This window comes from Melospiza georgiana, chromosome 4, assembly GCF_028018845.1.
Source record: "Melospiza georgiana isolate bMelGeo1 chromosome 4, bMelGeo1.pri, whole genome shotgun sequence".
NCBI classification, from domain to species: Eukaryota; Metazoa; Chordata; class Aves; order Passeriformes; family Passerellidae; genus Melospiza; species Melospiza georgiana.
This window is the reverse complement of record NC_080433.1, coordinates 36,992,235-37,010,142: the sequence shown is the minus strand read 5'-3', so window position 1 is coordinate 37,010,142 and position 17,908 is coordinate 36,992,235. Positions and strand designations below refer to the sequence as shown.

The following is a 17,908-nucleotide window of genomic DNA, read 5'->3' as shown; positions in this document are numbered from 1 at the left end:
ATCAGAATATTTTTAAATGTGAATGTCTTCTATTTCCCTGCACTTGGGGTATGGTATCCAGTGTTTAATTCAGCAGGAAAAAAATCACTCTTCAAAACAACAGCCAAAATTAAGCTGGGTCTTGTCTGCATGGAAACTGGCCTTTTCAGGATGTTTGATTATGTATTTTCCATTTGATACGTGAAAAAGAACTAGCAGCAAAACACTGAAAACAAAGCTCAGAGAGGAAAGTTAATTTATTTGTCTAAAACATCAAACTAAGTTGAGATATCTTAGTTCAATCAAAGCTTCTTCCGTTTCCTCATAAGCCTGAACTTAATAAACAAATATTGCAAGTCCGTCTACCTACAAAAATAGGATGGACAATTCTTGACCTTCTTCAGATATCAAGTTAATTTACAAGTCCTTGAAGACAGATGAAGAACAGGAAGGGATCCTATATCCTAATACACTCCACCACGTTTCCCAAGTGTACTGGAAAGGAGGAATATGAGCCTTCTTTGGAAAGGTGCACTGGAAGGCTTATGACCATCTCTTGGAGACAGGGTATGCATTTACATCACCATGATTGCCATGGTACAGAATCCTGGACTGCTCCTTTTACACACCATGACCTATGATCTGAGAGTTGTAGTCTGCTGTCTCCATTCTCAGAATGTATGGGATGATGCTGTCAATCTGAACATTGCCAATCAGTCCTGCGAAGAACAGCTCTTCAGTGATGGCAGCACTCATCAGCCTGAGAGCAGGCAATCGCAGAAGAAGTCTAGATAGCCTGGAAAATAAATTTGGTGAAAAGTGTTACTCAGTAAATCACAGATTTTGCTGTTGTTCTCCATGATATTATTGGCAAAAGAAGAGAAAAAAATTACAAGGGACACTACTGGTCAAAGTTTACCATATCTAGTTCATTAAAGGCTTAAATATTTAAATCAGAATAGCATTAAATTTATGAACAGTACAGAAAATGTGCAAATGTCTGTCAACTACGTGTACTATATATGTTTGGATTTGAGACTAAATAAGGAAATATTCCAAATAGATGCAATTCAAATTGCATGCTACTAATATTTATTTTGGATATTTAATTTTAGAAAGTAATAATGAGATGAAAAATACTACACATAATATGTTTGACCACATGCATAATATTTGAAGTGCTCTAAAGGTTAAAATTCCTTAATTTTAATGAGGTAAGAAGAAAATGTATATATATATTACATGAAAAACTGTACAAATCAGTGATTCTGAAAAGAGAATCAATCAAATAAGCATCTAAGTTTACAGACCTGTAGGTATCATCTGGATACGCCTTTGTTACATAGTCTTGGAACTCCATGTAAGCTTTTTCTTGAAATTTCTCAATCTGTACCACATTTTCTAGACCTGGGTGATCTGAAAAAAAAAACCCTCTTCTTTGTTATACTCATTCTATAGAAAATGAACTAACATCCATACAGACTATCCAGCTGCCAACATACTGAAATAATTATGTGGTAGCTGCAGCAACTTCAGTTTTAGTTGTGGACACTACTTCACCCCCTTATATTTCTCTTTCTTTACATTTATATTTTACTTAACTTTCCATAAATAAACTCAGACATTTGAAAGAGTTCGAATGAATTCAGTGTTTACAATGTTTATGTCAGTCTTGATGACACAATTCTGTTCTCTGTGTAGCAGTAAAACAGGAATGTTTCAACACACTGACACTTTCTGGAACACTGGATGCACAAGTAATATTTAGGTGAAATGTGAAGTATAAAATTAAGATCAGTGGAAGAAGCAGAATAAAAAGCTGTGAACTGTTTCCTAAGACATGCACAAAACACATTGAATCATAGAATATGCTGAGTTAGAAGGGACCCATCAGTATCATTGAGTCCAACTCCTGGGCCTGCATAGGACACCCCAAGAATCACACCCTGTGCCTGAGAGCACTGTCCAAATGCTTTCTGAATTCAGATAGGCTTGTATGTAGCAGACTGTTCTTTCCAACTATTTGGTACAAAAATTTCTAATGTGCTAATCATAATTTTTAGCAGTGATTTGAACTTACACAAAATGTAAGTGTTGCTAAAATGAAAGGACATCAATTTACCGCCAAGTCACTCTCAGAAATTATTAGGTAGTAATTCTGAACTCTCTACATGGTCTGTAATTTTGTTATCCATCTGTCTGAATGTAAAAATTTTACTGTCATGGTAGCATGACAAATCATGTAGATGAAGAGTCAGAGTTGACATGCAAAATGCATCACTTTGTGCTGCTGCTTTTAGAGGCATGTCAGGAACACAGCAAGAAGTCAGCTTCTGGAAAGAGTTCTTTGAAGACCACTGTACACTTGCAGCCATTTAGAAAGATGTCAAGTCGTCTTGGCACACCCTTTACATAATCTCCTTGTCCAAGGCTGTCTTGTGGCAATCAAACAGCTGGCTTGGCACAGCTGAATCACCAGGGCCTGCTGAAGCAGAGGTTCTTACCTTAGGGCTCTGCTGCATGCACAGGCCAGCCCCCTCCTGTAGCACAGCAGTAAAATCCCTGCAATTATTATTTCTGGCCTGTGAGTCATTGCCAGGTCATCCCTTCTGTTCAAGGTACCTCAAACATGACTTTAATATGTAGGAAGATTTTGTTATATGGCTTAAGGATCAAGAGTCCTGACAACACATTGCCATTAAAGCAACTACTCATTAGTAATGTGAATTTGAAAACATCAGCTAAAGAAAATTTCTCTCCATCATGTGACTGGACTAGAATATTTTCCAAGGTATTTTTTCTTCCACCTTTTGTGTTGTCAAATATAATTGTAAGGACACAAACTTCAGACTAAACAAATAGGTAAATACTACTTTGCAAGTGCAAGGTTCCTCAAGAAGTATTTTTTGGTGTCTTATAGGATTGATTTTTTCCACACAGGCCAGAGGATTCTATCATAAATCCTAGTGGACATAATTCTAAACAAAAGGACTTGAGGCATTCTCCCATAATTTTGTTTCTTCCCTGAAGTAACCTCTACCAGTTCTTTGTATAGGAATGCCATGAAAAGGATTATTTTGGGGTAAGAACACTTGCAGGAGATTTGTATCTCCTGCAAGTATTATTTATTAAAATTAAACCAGTAAACATCCACTTAGAGAAAGTCTCTTCTGTAATAATGGTGTATTTGGAACTGTTCAATCTTTAGCAGAAAAGGAAAACTGCAAATATTTTCAAGCATGATTAACATTGTGTTTAAACTGAGTGGGTTTAATGGTGAGTCCTGCTTATCAGGAAACTGAAAGTGTTGCAGTGATACAGTGAACTGTACAAGCAAACACACAGAACCATGCAACACTCTCCTGGTCATAAGGACTGACAGCCTATGTCTTGGAGTAAAACACCCAGCATCTGATTTCCCTCAGTGACCCACAATAGAAAAATATCACAATAGGAATTCCTCTGGAAATTTATCATCTTTTCTGAAGGGTTCTGACTCTACTCATATCACTTTTTATTTGCATGAATGTCTGTCATCTCAGAAGTCTTCTATACTGCAATATATATATATATATAAATTATATATATGTATAGGTAACTATAAGATATGCAGGGTTTTGTTTGCACACTGATGAATACCATGAATTCCTGCTGATGCTGCCACTTTTACTGGTAGATACTACATATAGAAAAGATAATACAAATCTGAGTGAAACTGCAAAGCAAGAACATCACAATATATGAATTCTATATATTAGAAAACCTGCTTAAAATTTACATTTTGGAAGTGTCCAAGTTCTAAAAGATTTTCTCACTTCAACTAATTTTTCTGTGTAAGAGTGAACTGCAACTGAATGCAAAAAGAAAGTTCTTGGATCTAATAACCCTACAGAACTGACAAGAACCAAACACCCAGATCTCCATGTCCTACACTAATGACAGGGGTCATTAAGATTCTGTGAGCATTTGAACATCCACTCCAAACTTTTCTATAGGACATCAGCATCTACAAAAGGCAGAGCAACAAGATTAAGGAAGATGCTGGGGCTTTTAACACATTCTAAAGTGAAATGGAGTAACTGACGACACTTTCTAAATGTGAGAGTGAAAAACTCTTGGAGACAGAGGAAGTACTTGAGATTTGCATATTTTTCTTTCATCAAAAGACTTGATTTGGCTTTGTATTAAATCCCAATTTTGAATGATAAATCTAAGGCCTGCAGGATGCTGATACAATACCTAAACACCTTTTGTGAAAAGATAATTCTGCAACTTCCAAGTAAGAAAATTAATTTTGTATCTTTCTACATCCAGGCATATGAGATACACAATGTAATTACTCAGTAAGTACCTACCATAACCAGAGGACTCTTTCCTCCCTATTGTACACTAATCATCCAGAAGGGAAATAAAGTTGTATTACCTTCACTGTCTAATGCATGTCTAGTAATGCTACTGAGAGTACATTAAGCAAATACTGTTTAGAAGACAGAAATAATAACATAAGTGAATGCTTGTGATGCTCATTTGTCAGAAATGCTTATGCATTGTCTGTGTGGGGGAGAGGTGATGTTTCTGTAATTCTGAATGTGAGAACTGATGTCCAGATAGTTTTTCATATATTAAAATCCCAAGTTCAATCTATCTGATCTGGATCTGCAAGAGCAACACTTCAGAAAATTAAACTGCAGGTCTTTAGAAAATGCTCTCCAGAAAGGAGGCACAGAATTAAAAGCAATAAATAAATAAATGAAAAGACCCCAAACAACCAAAAGCATAAGTGGCACAGCCACAAATAAAAATCTACAAATAAAAACTCCCCTGCAAAAAAAGTCCCCAAAGCAACCTTCAGTTATTTACATTAGAAGATTAACCCTCCTTTTCCTACAGTCCTCACAAACCTTGCAAGATTGCTCAACAAATAAGGCAGTAACTGCATATGATGAAACAGGTATGCAGAAATAAATAGCACAGATTAAAATGTTACATATGGAATAATTACTTACCAGGACTGAAGAGAACAATTGCTTTCAAATATGCATATTCATACCCATCCAGACACAGTTTAACCATGCTGTTACAAAACTCTTGCAATTTGAAGACATGCTCCATTACTAGTCTTCCTCTGTCTGTTGGCAGCTTATCTAAATCAAGACACACGTAAGAAAAATTCCCAAGTTAACACGCATGCAAAAATGTGTTCACGCTGGAATTTAAATAATATTTTTTATTAGATTCAAACAATGGGAAATCTATGCCATGTAAAAATTCCTATTAGGTCTGAATAATCCTGACACCAGCAATTAGGGAGTATTAACTCTCTTTTTTTCCACCTTTTTCAATTAGGCTCTTCCTGCTAATGCTTCCAAGTTATGAGGCATGGACTAGAGCTTGAAATGATCAAGGAAGGAAGAAACTACTTATAAGTAAAGCATACACTGCTAATGCTGACCTGTGCTCTGTGCCTAAGGATCAGGTGCCACATGGCAGGACAGTGTCCAGCTCTGTGGGTGGTTTAGTCAGAGACCATGCCACTGCTGGGAAAGGAGAACTATTCATCTCCCCTGATTTACACTGAGGGGAACATGGCTGGTGCAGAGCTGTTCCCCTTGAGTCAGCAGTAGCAAAGCAGCCCAAGAACCCATAACCCATCCACAAACTTGATATCTCTTGGAGATACTGCAGCTGGCAGACTGCACAACTGATTTTTGCAGTCAACCTGGATTCCCAGTTTAAATGGCAGAAATACATATTTTTAATAACGATAAAAATATGACTAGTTACTACAATACCCTTTCTGGTAAACATAAATTACTATTACATAGACTAAAATTTCCAGATTCCATTTTTATCTGCTAGAGACAATCAGATTTGTTAGCTGTTCCAGTACATCTCACTATTTGACTCGTTTGTTTTAACCTATTGTTATTTACAGGAGGATCTTGTGGATGTTTTTAAATCACAAAAACCCCTTGGAAATAATTCTTTAATTACCTTATCATAAAAGAGGCCAACTGATATGTCTTTCATTTAAATGAAAAATATGCCAAAGATGCAGGACATAGGATTACCAAGGAACAAAGTGTACTTAGTGGAGATCTGTTGAAGACTTCCATGCAGACTAAAACTAATACATGGAAGTCAACAAGCCAAGTTATCTAAAGGAACTGTATCACCAAGTTGGCATTTAGCTGCTTTGTGTCACAGCTATGAGGAACAAGGACAGGTGGGTCATTCTTTACTTTGTATCCTTCATACAGAGGAATCATATTCACAGTACTCCTGTGTTCTTAACACTGATGCTGCCCAAAATATTCCTAATTTGGGCTGATGATATTAACAGACAGCAGAACACTATTAGACAATAGAAAACACAAAAATTAAAAAAAAAATAATTTGGAGTTAAATATTATAATAGCTGACTTTTGCAAAATTGCTAAAATAGTCTATCTTGGGGACTGTAGTTGCTAGTATCCTTTTGTTTCAATACTAACATGAAATTCTTTAAACAGTAAATTTACAATAACAATTGAAGAATAAAGAGCGAGCTTCTGTGCACTTCAAAGTTTAAAAAATATCAAGTAATTCCCCAAGTCTGCAATGTGCACAGTATACACCTTACCTTGTTGTAAACTGCCTTGAAGGTGATTAACAAAAGCAGCTAAGATCGTTGCCACATTCATAACTTGTGAGCATTGTGCTAGACCAAGCGTAAAAAGTTCATTCCAGCAGGCTTTTACTAATGATATGCTGTTATCCTGTCTATTGAAAAGCACAATAATTTAATAAAACCAGCCATTTGCATTCACACATTTTTTTAAATCTGAAGAACACTTCATAAAACATTAATCTAATTCAATCATTACAACCAACACCAAAATGAAGTTCTGCATCATTTTACTTTGCATGCTAGAATTAAAATACCTTGTTTAAAGTGACTTTTGTAAAGCAATACATTTTTGTTTAAGTGACCTAAAAGGAGATAGATTTCTATTACAAAAGCAAGCTGAAGTTACAGTAAATGACAACTGTCACAGTGTACTCCACCATACTAGTTTTCTTAGGATTTGGGACAACATTTGTATGCATGGACAAAAAAAGATTGCATTGTTCCTGTATTTAGACATAGAACAGACTCACGGGTTTTGGGGTTTTTTTCCACTTGAAAACTGACAGGTTGGTATAATTTTTTAATTAAAGATAGAGGTGACATGGAACATGTGTGGTCAAGCTTCTGAGCTTCCTGGCTGCTACTGTCTGCATCCCTTTCAAGTTTGGAATAAGGTTTGAAATACACATTTCAAAGTATAAATATCAGTCATAAGGATTTATTTGCTGCAGCTTAAAATAAAAGATATCAATTTATATTCAGCCACTTTCATATTAGTAACCTAACTTTTAGTTATGCCAAGCAGCTCTAACTCACAGAGCTGAACAAGACCTCAGTACCTTAGAAAGCAAATCCCACCAGAAAGGAGCCAAATTCAGGTAAGACGTTTCAGTTTTAGCCAGTGAATACAAGTAATGGAAATTTAAAAGAAGTACAAGATCTATCAAAGAAGAAAAGCATATTAAAGCCAGGATTTCAGCTACAAAAATACAGTGGAATGGATTTTTGAAGAATGCAGATATAATCTTCAGGAACAGTTCTGATGATTTAGTGCAATCCTAAGATGCCAAAAGACTGGTGAACACAGACCTGTCCTTAACTGGACTACAAAGAGCTTACTGAGAGCACTGTTTCCATTCTGATCAAGTTCTTGTTATGGTAGACTTGATACTGTACATGCAGCTTCTGCACATATTGGTCACATCTTTGTTCATCTCCTTTAACATAATCAGAGGGACTGTGCTGAGCACTATTGAAAACACGGTGTACTGGCTACTCCTCTGATATGTGTGTGTAGATAAAAATATCAACTACAGCATCTTTATGGCTGATCAAAGTTACACCAGAACCAGTTCTTAAGTTTGCTTAAGCAGCCTCACAAAACTGTAACCAGCTTGTTACCAGCTTGGTGATGGTTTCAGCAGGAAACTCTCTTAAGAATAAAGATGCCCATGCAGGAAGATGAGCTAATCAATATCTGGCATTATTAACTACAACATTAGGTCACTATCCTGCTGTGACTAAAGGAGAATGTTGCCTGAGGAGGAAACAATCTAGGTACAATTATCCATCTTCCTTACAAAACCATTACTCATCATGCTCCATGAATTTCTCTTCAGTTTAAAAGTGAAATGAGTCACTCTTCTGAAAGCCAAAATTATAGGATATAATGTACTCCAACTATAAAGGGTGCATTAATTTCAAATACATCTCTACTTGAAAATAGTTTGCATTTTAGGCGCTTCAAAGAGAAACTGAATTTATGTTATTTATATACTGTTGCCCATGATCTTGACTGGGTCTATAAATGCTATTACAGGTGAATATTAACACTATTATGGCAGCTTACTCCTCCACATTTTTTAAGCAGAAAAATATATTGTGAAGTAACAGACAAAAAGAGCAGGTGCAGATTTTTCTTGCTAAATCTTTCTGGCGAGAGAGGTCTTCTGTACTACATTTTATTTTTAAGAAGCAATTCCCATTTTTTATTAGAATACCAATTTGTACTAATTTGCAGTTGTCTCTCTGTAACCAAAACCTTTTGACATAATGTACTATGTCTATTTGCTATGCATTTTGTAATTCTGCAGGTCAACAATTTCTACGAGAACAAAACATCATATTTAACTATTTTTTTACCCCTACTATTCTTTAACTTTATACAATATTCCTTTGTCCTTCTCCAATACAAAGGCTTAATTACACACAATGCAGTATCTTTCCTTAAAAAGTGTAGAATAATTTGGCTGAAGCATCTGAGTAAACATAAATGGTAATCACAGATCATCCTGTTTTTGACAGCTTGCCTAGAAAAGGGGACAATCCCCCATTTTAAAAAAGGAATTCTCTTTTCTGCCACAGTCACAGGCTATTTTGATATTGAATTAAACAGAAACACTGAGATGAGAACAAACTATCATGATTTATTCACCATTTGTGTCAGACTTGATACAGTATCTTTATTTGTATCTTCATAATATTCATAATATTCATAACTTCTGAATATAGGAAAAATCAGTTTTTCCCATGTAGTTTGGACATTTTTGTTTTAATGATGATCAGCAGTGGACTACAAAACTGAACCTAAGTGATACACTGAATTCTGATGGAGAAGCAGGATGTTATACAAACTATAAAAAGAACAGTTAGAATTACCTTTTGGTTACAGGAGCAAATTATTTTTGGCAAATCTTCTGAAACTAGACAGCTTCATTCGGAATGTCTGCTGAATCTAGCAAACCATTTTCTTCATGTAGGTTATTAAAGGCAAGATTATTACTAGTAATTCACCTTATCAGGATAAAAATTTTGGAGATTCAGACAGGAGCTTCTTTTTGGTGATTGCCTGATAAGCATCAGGATGAAGCACAGAGCTGTAGCTATTAAAAAGCTGATAGAAATTCCTATTTTCTCAAAATATTTAAGAAGCAGCAGTGTGAAGGTGTTTGATTGTTTTAAATCTACTCCTTTTTCTTACAAAACCCAACCAAGTCCTGAATTTGGACTCAAATTTGGAGTAGTTGTAATTCTGAAAATTTACCTTACAATTAAGATTTATAACAGGTTTAATTAGTAGTTTTATATTTTTACAAGTCCCTGAAGAAGCCAGCAAAACCCAGGAATTCAAAAGCACATGTGCACAACGTAAGTGAATAAATGGAACACTTACCCCAAAGCTTGGAAAGATGGAATGGAACGTGCCCAGTGCATGGATAAGAAAAGCAACCTGGAGGCAGACTCACAAATATAGTGAACATTAAGATAATCAGGCATAGGAGAAGGCATGGTGAGCTGCAAAAAAGAAAAAAAAAAGTAGGAAAAAAAGAAGAAAGTGTAAGAGTTCTTTTATTTTCTTCATAATACATTTAGGAAGAAATCAGTCTTTTGAGTTTCTTGTAAATGAAAAAATAAAATAAGTTATAATCCCAATAAAACTGAATGACTCCCTTTTGCATTATTAGTCACACCATTACACACTGTATATTAAATAACTACACAGCAACAAAAAAGACAAAGTTTGATTCATTCATGGAAATTCATGTCTGGGACAACTGGAAATCGAAAATCTCAAAACTCAACTTCTGAGACATTCTGAAGGAGTAAGAGAGAAGAATCATTGTAAGTGGAATGAAGTTGCTTACATTAGAGGAGTTACAACTCCTGGCGAGAGAGAGAATGTGTGAGAATCCTAGTTCACAAATAATATATTTTTATTTTATTAATTAATAAAAATATTAATTCATATTTTACAAAGAAATACAAGATAAATCTTTTGATGTTTGATCACAATACCTAATACACAGCTCCTCACAAGTCCAAAAAATATAACCAACATATATCAGAAAGGACCCTTCACAATGTTAGTAAGTAAAATTAATGATGTTACCTGCGTATGTGAAGAAAGAGATTCGACCCAAAATAGCTTAGAACATGTAATTCTGTCTTCAGAAATTAATATTTTTTAATATAATGTTCTGACTAATGCAGTTTTAAAGAAAATGCTGACATTTGCATTAGAGATGTTCATTTGAATGATCAAAACAGATGCTTGTAAGAGGGGTAAAGTTTAACCAAATGCCTGTTACTGAGTTTTCAGATGACCAAGTTTTTTGATATATCCATGAAAAATAAGGATATAAAGGATGGAAAAAGAAAAAGATAGAAGGAATTCCTGCAACCTTGTAAAATGAGAAATAAATCCAGAAAATATATGGCTAACTAACACAGCAACTGTATTTAAGTCAATTACTAGCATGCTAAAATAGGGTATCTACAAAAACAAGAAAGTGACAGATACACTTAGAGGTCTCAAAATCCAGCTGCAGATTGCATCAGATCCACTCATTCAAGTGAGAATGTGGATGCTGACTCAGCTTCATGCAAGGAAACGCTGACTCTGCTCCATGCAAATACTTTGTCTATGTAAATCCTTTTGTATGGCTTACCCAGTATTTTTAAGGTAAGTAACTATAAAATAACCAGTGCGGCTAAACCACTGCAGAGTGCAGGATTTTCTCCCAAACAAAGAATTAACCAGCAAACAAAAGCAGTTTATTAACTGGAAATTAATGCTAATACCTGAACAAATACTCCTCTAAGAAATTCAAAATAAAGCTTGGTCAGGTTATTATTGTACATCACTATGCCAAAACAGTTACAAACAGTCAACAGTAAGAAAGTATTCAATACCCTGAATGCTACATGAGCATCACTGAGTAGTGGCCCCTCTATTTCCACGATGTTCATGCTTGTTTCTCCACCAAGCAGCTGTGCACTGGTGTCAATGCTTTCAGAGTTCTGGCATGCTGCACTCTCTCCTGGATTTAATGCTTTTGCAAGAGTATCAAATGCCCTGTAAGATCACAAACAAACAAAAAGAAAATTTCATTTCAGACACCGTTTCAATTTAAAAGGAACCTGCACAAGCCTGAAACCTGCATATAGAAGTCTGTTTCAAAGAGTGAGTTTTGGAAAATAAAAGTCAGCAGGCATGCTCTTCCTGACATTCTATCGAACTCTGAAACAAAAATTAGCGGCAGATCCTGTTTACACTAGTTGCCAACAAATTCACAGTTTTGACATATTGGTTGTGCTGCTGAATCACAGTTTGCTTTTCAGGATCTCTTTAGTGATGTTCACTGAGAGTGCTGGCATGAGTGTTTTGAGGACATGATCACCAGACTGCTGTTACAGTAACTTAGTACATATATAAATTTTACAGGCTTTATTGATATGAAGAACAAGCAGAGTAAAACATTTAAGTAATGAGTTGTAGTTAGATTTTTCAACTTAATTTGAAAAGACTGCTTCAAAATATGTAAGAGAAAGCACTCCCATGCTTTCAATACAACCCTTAGTACCCTCTGCTGCACTGCAGTGCCTCTTGGTTGTCACAAGCACAAATTCCAGAGGGCAGATGTCAGGACAAGCACAGATGTATTACTCAGTATTTGGCTGCTTGATAACACATGTTGTTTTTCTGCTCATGAATACACCTGAGAACTACAACTGACACACCTCCAATCAAAAAGACAGACGTCATCACTGCCTACAGACACATGATGTATCCAGGGAACAGCGACATTTCTATACAGTGTTGCATGAAAAACTCATGCACTGAGGCCAGAAAACTTTACAAAAGCTGATGTATGTAGTGCTCATTCTCAATTTATAGTAGTGTTTATTACCACAGAGTCTAAAATCACTGATTTAATTCCAAAATCTGGTATAGAACTTGGCCAGCTTCTCTACTTCTCTACCCCCACACTCTCTCTAGCTACATGAATTCACTAACACACTAAAAAAAAAAAAAAAAATCTAGCTGTTTAACATGACTATGCACAACCAAATGAAATATCACAGGGAAAGAGCTGCTGACACTGCCTCAAGGCTTGGGATGGTCAATGAACTCCTTTTTGGGCCTCACTAGCCTGTGCACCTTGATGTGTACACACCAGGGTGACTGGGGCATACACAAGTGGACTGTACAGACATACCTGGCCATCTTCTGTCTCTGGTATGCACAAAGTTGGCACAAAGGGAAGGCACTCATGGCTCAGCTCTAGAAACTATACTATGGACTCCCGCTAGAAGATCTGAGTTTCAGGTCTTCCATAATTCACTCTGTAGTCTTAGGTAGAACAGGCAAACACAGCAGCTCAGTGACAGCTTTTAAAGAAACACCAGGATCTCTGCAAGGTTCTTCATGTGGCAGGGACAGAAATTTAAGAGAACAAGACTTGCCCTTTCCCCAAAAGGTACATGTCACATGCATCTGTCACTATCCTGTATTTATTCTAGCACAGACTGAAGAGTGCTAGAAAAATAGTGTGGGCATGTACACTTGTTAACCATGTCTGTCCATGACACTTTCCTCCCAAGTCATTCTTCAATGTTGCTTTCAAAGAAATCTTCTCCCTCCTATCTCATTAATTGCCAGTAGTAAGCCAGTAGAAGTCAGTAGCAGCTTTGCTTCCTCATGGCTCAGCAATGTGAGTCCTTTCCTACACAAAGCCCCACCATGAGCAAGGTCTGTAAGGTAAAACACCAGGAAAAGGAGAATCTAGAACAAAGCTTGCCTGGGAGCTATGAAAATCTAGCCCACAAAGTGAGAAAACGAGGCATAATCAACATTAAAATACATGGTATTGATATCCTTTGCTACAGATAATTTTGGTTCTCTTTTTGTCAGGCTCGGTCATCAACAGATATATGACTGCAGATAAACTGTAAAGAAATAATATAATGAAGCATTAGAGAACAAGGCACATAGAACTACAATATAAAAGCAATGGGTTGCTTGCAGCAAAACTGAAATAGTAACTACTGCAAGCAATGAATAAAATACATAAAAAGCATGGATGGATGAAATGTGCTCTCTGAAGTCCCTTAACCTCTTCTTCCTCAATAAACATCCACGTCTGTTAGATCATGCTGGCATAGGGCCTGACAGGGAACTCAGTAATTTAGAGAAAATTTTTAGTTTCTCTTGGAATAACAACTTCCCTTTCACAGCAACATTTAACTAGCTATTAGGTACAGCTATTAGGTAACCTACTTGACAACAGTATGTCAAGTCAGAGCTCTTTCAAGCTCTCTGGCTGAGAGACCCAGATGCCTTTTATAGACACTTTTAGAACTGAACAGAAACCCTGAAGTTGGTAAAAAAAAGCATCTGGAAGTCCCAGCAAATGAAAGATTACTACACATCTCTGAACAGCCATAGTACTGAATGATGGCTATCAGCACATGTAACAATACCACTTACATGGCATACTCTAACATTCTTTACTGAGGAGGACACAGTAAGGGCCCAAATCAGCATCAATAAGAAGTCAGACTGACTTTCTAAGCAGTATATAAAGAAAGGAACAGAAAAAAAGTAATCTGCTTGCAATTACACAAAGCAGTAGAGACCACAGGGGAAATCAGATTTTTCAGCCACTATATGCTGACCTTTTTCCCCTAAACAGATTTACTCCACACACACTTTCAGAACAGAATGTAAAATGTGGGTGGTGTGTAAAAGAATATTGCTGGGACAGCAGTCAGAATCTTGCATGAAATGACAACCAACAGGATTGTGACTGATGGAAAAACTGTGAATGTTCTGTATATACATCTTACACATATGCTCACCACAACAGCTCAGTTAAACCCAGTGCTGAACACAAGTTTTTAAGATAGTGAATGTATTAATATTGGTAGTGAGAATTCTCTAACTTCTCTTGTGTAGGAGGAAATTGCTTTTCAAGCTTTTAAGGTGATTAATAGTTACAGGCACTTAACACAGATGAGATCTCTTAAGAACAAGTTTTCCAGTATGATGCTAAGTACTAAGACTACAGTACAAGACCTAACTAAGACCTACCTTAGCAAGGCCAACCAAAAGGTAAGAAAATCAGCTGTAACATTTATACTGAAATCAATTTCAAGTACAAACAACTAAAAGGATTTATTTCTGTAATGGAAATTTCTTTTAATTTCACTTGGAAGAATCTTACAATATTTACCTTCTACATGAGCTTATGCTGATGTTACTATTACTTTTAAAGCAGATAAATTTCCTACATTGTGATGAATTAACTAATTGTCTGGTCTGAATTGACAGAGACCTTGAAAAGGATAGTATTTTTAAGTGTAATATGCCTTACCTTGTAACATCACTACTAGCTTGTTCTTCTTGCTTGAGTTCAGATAATGATGCATCTCCATTACTCAAATTTTCAATCATGGATAGCTCTGTACTGCTTTGTGACACGTCTTTGCATTTACTGAGATTTGCTAATGAAGTCACTACATTTGCCAGTGTACTTAAATCTCCTTGACATGCTTCTACCTAAAGGAAAAGAACAGCTTTTAATTCTCAGATAATTGTCAGCAGTAAACCTGCAAGAGAAGAGCCTAGTTTTCACACAAATGAAGAACAGAGCACATACAAAGATCTACCTGTAAGAAAACTGTTTTCAGTACATAAGTGACCACAATACAGCCATCAGACACTGCACTGCATCAAAAATATGGAATACTTTGACATTTACTTGTAAAAGTAATAGCTATCTCTTTCAGAAAGAATACTACTGATGATAAGCCAGTGCAGAAAGATTTCACATCTCTAAGCACTCGTCTATCACCAGGAATATAAGACTGCTCTAGATTATATTTTTAGCATGTTCCTTCACCATGTAAATGAGTCAGTAGTAACAGGGGAGGAGAATGAGAAGAAGGAATTAATGAAAAGTCACCTTTATAAACAAGCATAAAAAGAATTATGCTGTAGCCTTTTTGGTGTTTATGTCTTTGTTAAACTGCAAAGGAAAAAAGTGATTCAGTACTGTTTAGCAAACTCAGAGAAGCAGTAAGATGTGTCCCACTCTATCCCAGCAAAAGAAAAGAAAAAAAAAAGTACATTATTACAGACAAGTGTGCTGCTGCTAACACCAGACAGAACAAGCAAAGCAAAATACATGAAAACAGCATGAGGGTGCTGCTGGTCACTCTTCACACAGGGTGCCATTTGTTGTCCCTCACCCCTAAAACAGGGCACCAATCAGACAGTGGTCACATGATTGACACCAGTGCCAGTCCCTTGTTATCTAAAAACTTCCCCTGATTGACAGAGGACTCAAAAGATTAGCACCAAAGATGGTAGCAAGCATCAGCAGTTTATTGAAGCCTTCACACCTTCTCTCTGTTAAAATGCCACAAGCAGCACCAAGCAATACAGACCCCTTCCTCTCACAGCACAACCTGGTAGTTCTAACACCACCTCTCTCCTCCTAACTCTTTACATCTTTTCTCTCACATGCATAACACCTGCCTGCCCTTTTACTCTTTTGTGATTGGTCAATACACATCAGCATTCCATGCTGCTTCTCCTTCAGTGCTGGTGTCACCTGTCTTACACAGCTGCAACTTATCAGGGGCAAGATTGCCTGCAGCACTATCTCCATTATCTCACATGAGGTAATTTAATATCAGCTAGAAAAACACAAATACTGTGCCATATGTGAAGAAGCTACCACATGACTTTAGTGGATCAGTAAGTGCAACAAAATGGAAACAAAGGAAAAATAGATCATAAAAAAAATTGTTTATGAGATAAATCTTATCAGCTTTGCCAAAAAAATAGTGATTCAGGAGAAAAACATATCCAACTGTATTTACACATGGCACTGTTATAGTGTGTAATAGTGCCATAAGAAGTTGTGAACACTTCACTTCATTTGTACAAAAGAGCAGGGCAAGTGTCAGGATTATCCCAAAACAAAAATTAAAATAATACTGCCCTTAAGGCTCCTAAAAATGTGAAGGAAGGGCATTTACTTTGTTGTGTTTTCAGTGTTTTTACTGTGTGATGCTAAGAGGATTCTTGTAAAGAGAAGGCATTTGTAACAGTGGTGAATGTTGTAAAGGAGTGTTTTAAAAATTAATTTAACCAAATAGAACACCCTTCTCTCCTTACATATACAATTACAGCAATTAGCTCTACTTATTATATCAGTAATAACATCACATACCTTATCTGGAGTCATCAGCACAGTAGGTTCACTTTTTATTGCAGACGGATGAATGTTTACAAACATTCCTGATTCCAGCAAACCCGTTGATCTGACAGAAAACAGCACAAGTTTTAATTTTGATTAATTTTAAAATTCAATCTTTTTTTTTTTTTTCTAGAAGACAGAGATAGCCACTTCTGAATACAATTTACATACCTTGCTGTTTCATTGTCTGTTACAAAAGTTGGGGTTGCAGCTAATGGACTACGGAGATCTTTCCGAATGTAGATCTTTTCTGTAGAAGCTGCACAGTTCGAAGATTTTTCTCTTGACACTTCAATAGGTTTCCTCTCACACTGTACAGCTACAGAAATAATATCCAACTATTAAATCACCCTGAATTACAGAATAAGAAATAATACTTTCTTCTTTATTTAATATTTGTTTTAATAATAATCCTGAAAATAGCTAATATATATATATATACACACACACACACATATATATATATATATACACACACATATATATATATATAAAATATATATAATATATCCCATAACCACAAGCTAACAAGTTGGATAAAACCAGCACACCAACTTGATGAGTTAAGTGAAATGATGTAGTAGTCAAAGTCTGAGATGGAACATAGTGCAACATTTTAAAGTTAAAATTAAGGGAGACATCGCCTCATTTTTAACTTGAATCAAAGTGGCAGCTTAAAGCTTCTCATTCAGTTTCACTATCTCACACTCTCAGTTCCTTTGTAAAGGACTCATGGTATGTTTTTCCATGGATTGTGGGTCTGTGTTGAACCCATATAACTTCATCCACTTAATGAAGATTCTCAGGTTAGGACCTCAGACAATACAGAGGGAAAGGTACATTCACAAAGTTGAGTTCAGACCATTTAAGATAAATCAGGGCAAGACCCTGGCCCACAGTTACTGATTTCAGAGAATAAGTGGATTTTTAAATTTGAATGACTCAGTGAAACAAGGTGGAATGAACTGGGGCTTTAGCCTACAAATGTATCATCTTGCTTTGAACATTAAAATGAAACTTACAGTATTACCCTCTATAGGGAAAATGTGGAAATGTGAAAAATGTGTAACTTCAGATAAAAAATTAAAAATTTTTCAAGATAGCAGTAGACTGTGATGCTATTCAAATTTTCACACTGATAAGCATCTTAAACCCCCTATGTTGTAATTTTAAGTATTGACAATGCTGTTGAAGTCAGCCTGCAACCCACAAATAGTGTTTTAAAGGGTGGGAGATGGAGGCAAGTATTTAATCTTCCTTTGTAAATGCT

At 36.0% G+C, this 17,908-nt stretch overlaps 1 protein-coding gene across 5 annotated transcripts in view; it reads right to left on the bottom strand.

Moving 5' to 3' along the window:
- Nucleotides 1–218: 218 nt before the first annotated feature.
- NR2C1 (nuclear receptor subfamily 2 group C member 1) overlaps nucleotides 219–17,908 on the bottom strand; it is a 47,278-nt gene continuing 29,588 nt past the window's right edge. For all 5 annotated transcript variants that reach the window (XM_058023008.1, XM_058023006.1, XM_058023009.1 and 2 more), the window contains 9 exons: nucleotides 16,810–16,957; nucleotides 16,612–16,702; nucleotides 14,746–14,930; nucleotides 11,282–11,444; nucleotides 9,762–9,883; nucleotides 6,602–6,741; nucleotides 4,986–5,123; nucleotides 1,290–1,395; nucleotides 219–775 (listed from right to left, as the gene is read on the bottom strand). In XM_058023008.1, coding sequence (XP_057878991.1) covers nucleotides 601–775; nucleotides 1,290–1,395; nucleotides 4,986–5,123; nucleotides 6,602–6,741; nucleotides 9,762–9,883; nucleotides 11,282–11,444; nucleotides 14,746–14,930; nucleotides 16,612–16,702; nucleotides 16,810–16,957 — 1,268 coding nt within the window. In that variant the 3' untranslated portion in view covers nucleotides 219–600. The remainder of the gene's footprint in view (nucleotides 776–1,289; nucleotides 1,396–4,985; nucleotides 5,124–6,601; nucleotides 6,742–9,761; nucleotides 9,884–11,281; nucleotides 11,445–14,745; nucleotides 14,931–16,611; nucleotides 16,703–16,809; nucleotides 16,958–17,908) is intronic.